This window comes from Scleropages formosus, chromosome 24 (genome assembly GCF_900964775.1).
Source record: "Scleropages formosus chromosome 24, fSclFor1.1, whole genome shotgun sequence".
In the NCBI taxonomy this organism is placed as follows: Eukaryota; Metazoa; Chordata; class Actinopteri; order Osteoglossiformes; family Osteoglossidae; genus Scleropages; species Scleropages formosus.
The window spans coordinates 20,547,105-20,553,787 of NC_041829.1; the positions used below are offsets into that span (position 1 = coordinate 20,547,105).

Below are 6,683 nucleotides of genomic sequence, written 5' to 3' on the forward strand. Positions count from 1 at the left end.
CATATGTCCTTGAGCTCCATTATGGATGGCACAGATCTTGATATGAATGAAACTTCAAACATTAGACCACATGTGAGACATTTCATGTTCACACCTTCCTAAATTTTGATCACAAGTGTTTTGTAAATACACCATCACATCCAGTAAATTGAGAACTAATAACTCATGAATTTGATAGAACTCAGTAGTTCTCAGTAGTTAAGGAATAATAGTGCATATACTGTATACTTAAAACTATAACATTCACACAAGTGCATGTACAAAAAAGAGGAAAACAAAAAGTTGAAGACTTAATTGCCATAATTTTTTTTTTTTCATTTTTTTTTTTTTTTTTTTTTTAAAAAGAAAGAAATCCAGGATCCACCATTTGGAATTCTAGACATACCAGTATCAGAAGCGCACACACATTAAAATGTCTCAATACTTCTTAATTTGTGTGGAAGACATACTGTACAAAGAAAGACTTGATCTAACAGTAACTTGAGTAAATAGAGGAACTCTTGAAGGTGATAGCTTTGGCAACACTGCCACTCACTGTACGAAAGCATGCAGCACACACATACACAAACAACCAGCAGAAATACTTGCCGTCACTAAAACTGAAATATTTCATCTTGCCAGGTTTTTCTGTTTCTCATTTGGAATATCCCAAATCAAAAAGAGAAATTTTAAAAATCAAAACATATTGTTTATTACAATATACTATTTTAATCCAATTCAAATCTGAAGTTCCTTGTATTTTATTTATATTTTTAATTATATTTTTGTTGAACATTTAGTTCAACAAAAGTAGCAGTAACTACTAAATGCAGACTATAACAAACAACTATCTTTATGAAGAGCCTATCTACATATAAGTGTTTATAGCACATTTTTGCTCAAGTTGACTAAAAAAAAAAAACAAACATTTTTTGTATTTTTGTATCAAATTCAACAAGACACCATGTAGTCTAGAAAAAAGAGGAAAGGCCTGTCTTGGCACAACAATGTTCCTTACTGTGTATTAATGTAGTACGGTGACAGCCAGAAGCAACAAAGAAAAAAAAAAAACAGCAGAGGGGCTGAGAGAAAAACGAGCACGGAGTTTCTACATTTCCCCCTGCAGATGGCAAGATACATCTTTTCATTGCTATACCGACAGGGAGAGTAGCTAAGGGACCAGGCCCTGTCTGTAAAATGTGCCGGGGAACAGTAGGTACTTGGCACAAGCAGCAGAAACAATTAGTGTCACACAAAGAGGGCCGTGGCTGCGGGGAAGACGGGAGATGTGAGTGCGCAGCTTAATGTGTTCAGAGAGGAGACCTGAGACAAACACACTCACTCCCAGGCATTATTCCTCATCATTACGCATATCAACTAGGCTTCCTCTCCTCTCTCTTTTCGCTCTCCAAGGCACCACTTGCTTAATTGACGTGTATTTCTGTGTTAGGAACACGTCTGCATCCACGCATTCTTAATTATGGATTGGCGGAGGGCATGTGTCCAATGAGGACCCCCCCCATCTCAATTTTCCATTCATATCTACATAATTTTATTACACCCCAAGTGAGGGAGAAATGAGATCAATTGAGAGACAAAGTTGCTGTCATAACTTCTAATCAAATGTAATTGTTCAGGTGTACACCTTATTTGTATTCTGCTTTTAAACAAGGGGAATGCATAAAAAGTTCATGTCAGCATTGAAAGAAATTTTCCACAAATAATAATTCACGGTAATACAACTTGATATATATTACTTCATTACAGTTAATTACTGTGAGTTTGACCTGGAAACCATCAGTATTCTAGTTCTCATCCTTATTCAGTAATCTCTCACATAATTACAGTTGTAGCTACAGTAAGAATAGGAATAATTTGATAAAGGATTAACAGATTACAATACATACAGGTAAACAGCTTCAGTTTTTTTAAATAAACTATCTGTTAAATTTCAACTTTTTTCACGCTTTAACTTGTAATGGATAATTCCACTTGTAAGGGCATCAAGAAATATTCTGATCAACTCAACATTTTATATTAGGGGTTAATGCATCTGATGCATAGATTAACATCCAAGCAATAACTTTGCTTGCTAGATCACTACCATGTGACTTAAAAAAAAAAAAACAGCAAGTAAAGACTGAGTGTTCATCTTTCAGCAAGTGTTTTAAATGGCACCTTTGATTTTCATTTAATTACTACTTCAAAGTTGAATTCCATATTTCCTTCAGCAACTTGAGTAACTTTAAAAGTTCATAAGTAGTACTGGGAAATTGCAGTTTAATACTATCAATCATGTTTATATGACTATAACAAAGGTGATGCATACTGCAAGTATAACGTAAGTAATTAAGGGCCATCTATTATAACGCAGCAAGGCTATAAATGAGCCTAACTACCCTTTTCACTCTGCCATGACAAAGCAGGAACAAGCAGTACCGCAATCGTTACAGGGTTCTGCCCACTAACGTCACAACTGTCCTTCACAATCGCATTGCCATTTTGACTAATACAGACAACTGGAGAGTTTGAAGGACACCTGGGAGGAGTGTTTTAGGGGACAACTGGTAGTGTAGTAGTTACAGCTACTGCACTGCCTTCAGAACCAAGGTCTCAGGTTCGATTCCCACCTCCGGCTGTAGTACCCTTGAGCAAGGTACTTACTCATTTTGCCGTTTCATTTCGCCTTTCGGAGCCATTTTACGGTGGGTGGTGACGGCGTCCAGTGACTGGAGAAAAACTGGTAATTCAGCAGCGCGCCGCTTGTGTGTCTTGTGCAGTGAGTATATAATTAATTAATGGACTTAGTTTACACGTCGCCGGGACTCACGACTACACGCCACGATTACGAGTGCCATTTGACGATATTAAGAAGTCATACTTTGTGGCTAAATCGTTTGTATATTTTAGTTATATGTAATGTTGTCCTGGAAGATGAACCAGAAAAATTAGTCAGTCAGTGTGAGTACTTAGAAGTTAGATAAATAAACTAGCGTGCGTAGTACTTACTTCCGATTTTAAAGTCTGTATTCTATTTCCCCGATATTCGCGGCGTTTATACACCTTACACGAAAAGAAAATTAATTAGTAGGCTGGTTTAATGGCGCTAGTAGAAACGTTCATATTTTACTAATGGATTAGTCATTTTTGTCTATTTACCAAGAACACACAACAACGATCACCTGACAAACGCCACCCCCCTCTACCCCACACTCTCAAGTATACGCGCCACATAAAACGGTGACCGGCGCTCCGCCTTTGGTCGGATTGTTCATTTGAGAGAATATTCCGTACGTGGCGGTAAAATGTCCCCGTCCGGAAATCCGGAAACCATGCGATGGACAGAGTAAAGCGCTGCCGTGAAGTGCCCATGTCGCGGCTTGTCCATATGCACTGCTGGGCGTCGCCCTAGTCACCGGCTACTGCCAGTCAGTGTCGTCTTTCCTGGCCTCCGCAGCGGTGAAGGTTTAACTATCGTACCCAGGGGAGGGGACACAGCAGCCAGGATGGGACTCCAGTCTGTCGCAAGGCACCCCAAGCGGGACTCGAAACCCAGACCCACCAGCGGAGAGCGGCAGGCACAGACAGGCCAAACCCGCTGCGCCACCGTGCCCCCATGACAATACATGTACACGTAACTAAATCACATGTACAGTCAAGTTTTTCCATACTGACAGGTCTTCTTTAAAATAAAGCCTTAGAGAACTTTGTTGTGTTTTTTAACCACAATATGCTACGTTACACATGTTCTTTCTCACAAGGGAAAAGCTGCCTCTCATCTGTCAGCATGAACATTTTCAAGAGCCACAGCGCCGGTGCTAAAGACAACCCCCTGATGCAGTATGTGCTCAACCACTCCATGAGGGAACACCCCGTGCTGAAGCAGCTCAGACTGGTAATTATTTCACCTCCTAGGACAAGACGCCAGTCCTAACAATGCTGACAAAACCTAAGAGGATCAAAAATACATCAAATTGGTCGTGCCCATGCATAAGCAATTTGACATGGTTGAGGAAAGTACCACAATATGGCCAGTAGATGGCAGGCTCTTCACAAAAATTAAACATCACACTGGTAATATAGTTTGGCGATTTTTCCATGTATAATCGTAATTTGCTGCTGTTCTCTATGGACAGCGGTGTCTGACAGCTATTGTACTTAACACGCACACATTTATTAGATGGGTTTTGTTTTGGCCTAATGTATATTGATATATACAAGCAGTTAGTACTACATACCATTAAAGGCTGTGTTTTTTCTAACTTCTTGTAGAAGACATTTGAAAATCCCTATAACTACATTATGGTTCCTTGTGAACAATCTCAGTTCATGGCCAACCTAGCGAAGCTGATCAAAGCTAAGAAAGCAATTGAGATTGGTATGTATTGCTCTCCATTTCACTTTCTCATGGACAATCTCTGAAAATACTAACACAGACAACCCAGTTGCACCCTTTGCTCTTGATAAAAGTATAGCATGCTATACAGACCATATTAAACAGGTCTAATTAAATGATTGAACACCCAGGACAGTCTGCAGTTTGGCTGATACAGTGATTTTATACAGACTGCTGCCAGAATATAAATCAAGAAGTCCATTCAGTGGCCACATGGAATAACTAGTAGGGTACATTAGAAGGAGTAAAATTAAGTATATTTGGAGGCCTTTCTGGATAGATACATTGTCACATTACTTCCCATCAAACATAAGGTGAAAAAATACTTTTCCTTGAAAAAAAATACATGCATACCCATGGCCACTTCTTTATTTAGCAAGTGTCCTTTCAGGCACATACAAGCATAACAAAACAGCAAAAAAGATGCCACCAGCATTTCTCCACACAGGAGTGAACCCCACACACATATATTTGCCAGTAACTACTGTCTGTTCCAGGAGTGTACACTGGGTACAATGTTCTAAATATAGCCTTGGCATTGCCCGAAGATGGTTGTATTGTGGCCTGCGACATCAATGAAAACTATGCCAATATTGGCAAGCCTTTCTGGGCAGAGGTAAGCAAAGTTTACTTATCAAGATTTACTGTCTGAAGCAACATTTCAAATGGGTTTTTTTTCCCCCCTCTTCAATATGACAGTACTATAGGTGAGATGAGAAAACCTGTTTTACGTTTCAACTTGCATTGCTGCAATGAGTGTAAATGACTTGCCGTATCAGCTCTTCTAACAGAATCATGAACCTGGGGGAAAAAGTTGTTACAAATGGTCCTCACTGTTTTAAAACTGGGGGCACATGATGTATGGTTGAGGCACCATATGATAGATAAGATTCTTGTGCAGTAATGCGCTAAGCATCCAGGTAACATACGGCAGTGTTCTAAAATTTACAGTATGGGTCGCAAATCCTATAGAAAGTCCAAAAAGTGTCATTAATTTGTATATTAGAACCACTTTCACATTTCAGTTATCAGATTTCTCTCCAAAAATTACAAGAAAGATCTGCTTTAAGAGTTTATTTCATTACCAGTTTTTTCCAAGACTGTAAACCCTATCCCAAGTGAAATCAAGTTAAGAATAGACTTCCAGTCTCTGTTGTGTTCATAAGTTGAGGACTCGCTGTATATCCACTGGAATAACTGATGTCCATGCAGCAGAGACAAAATCGTGTTGCGGTTGCTGCTTTTGTACATTAGTGATAATGCAGAAATGATAAAGGAAGTCGATGCATCAGACCCATTGACTCCATGATACCTCAGGCTACACCAATGCAATGAACATTTGTTTTCTGGGTAAGGAAACCAACACTATAATTATGAAAGAAAACAAAACATATTTCACAGTCATCACAGGACATCATTTTCATGAAATTTCTCTTGATCATTTGTAGGCTGGCGTTGACCACAAAATTGACCTCCGCATACAGCCAGCACTAAAAACACTTGGTAATTCACAAATAAATCCAAATTTTCTGAATCAATCATTATGTGCACTGTTCTACTAGACTCATTCTTTGGTGCTCATTGAGCAGATGATCTCCTAGAAGCTGGCGAAGCTGAAACTTTTGACTTCATCTTCATCGATGCTGACAAAATAAATTATGATTACTATTATGAGAAGTCCCTTCAGCTTATCCGGAAAGGAGGGATCATAGCCATCGATAATGTGAGTATCCCATATCAGTTGATTAAAAGAAACTGTGCAGTCCTGGACATCAGTGACTTTTTTTAAGTCACTGTTTTAGTTTAGCTTTATTCCCCAGTGTATAAAACTACACATCAAGGTTATAGTACAACATGGTAGTCATGCTTTAACTTTTGCAACAGAGGAACCACCTTATTTTCTATTCTTGGCAACTAGCAGCAGTTATTCCATTGTGTCACAAATCATTATAATGATAAAATTATTTCACTTTGTCTTTCAGGTTCTTTGGAGCGGCAGAGTTATTAACCCAGCAAAGGATGATTTAGACACCCAGGCCCTTGATAAACTGAACAAGAAAATACATAAAGATGTTAGGGTTAATGTGAGCATGCTCACTGTGGGAGATGGTTTAACTTTGGCTTTTAAGTTATAAATCAGGCTACAGTGAAAATCGGGTGGGGAATCTCCATTCCAGCAACATGAAATCAGTTTTTCCATTCAATACCTGAATAAGATGTATCCTTTTTAATATTCTGTATGATAATTTGTGTGTGAGTGTCACAGAGAGAGTGTGTTTCACTGATATATGGATGAGTGACCCATTGT

The 6,683-nt window shown here is 38.8% G+C and overlaps 1 protein-coding gene across 4 annotated transcripts; it reads left to right on the top strand.

Moving 5' to 3' along the window:
* Positions 1–2,469: 2,469 nt before the first annotated feature.
* Positions 2,470–6,683, top strand: LOC108939462 (catechol O-methyltransferase domain-containing protein 1). Of its 4 annotated transcripts, none has more exons than XM_018760826.1 (7): positions 2,470–2,635; positions 3,741–3,874; positions 4,252–4,357; positions 4,873–4,991; positions 5,824–5,878; positions 5,965–6,098; positions 6,358–6,683. In XM_018760826.1, the coding sequence occupies exons 2-7, from the start codon at positions 3,767–3,769 to the stop codon at positions 6,508–6,510; spliced, it is 675 nt and encodes a 224-aa protein (XP_018616342.1). In that variant the 5' UTR covers positions 2,470–2,635; positions 3,741–3,766; the 3' UTR covers positions 6,511–6,683. The 4 variants fall into 4 exon arrangements, with proteins under 4 accessions (XP_018616342.1, XP_029104488.1, XP_029104487.1 ...); XM_029248655.1 differs by having other exon boundaries at positions 2,553–2,758; XM_029248654.1 differs by lacking the exon at positions 2,470–2,635 and adding an exon at positions 3,580–3,607.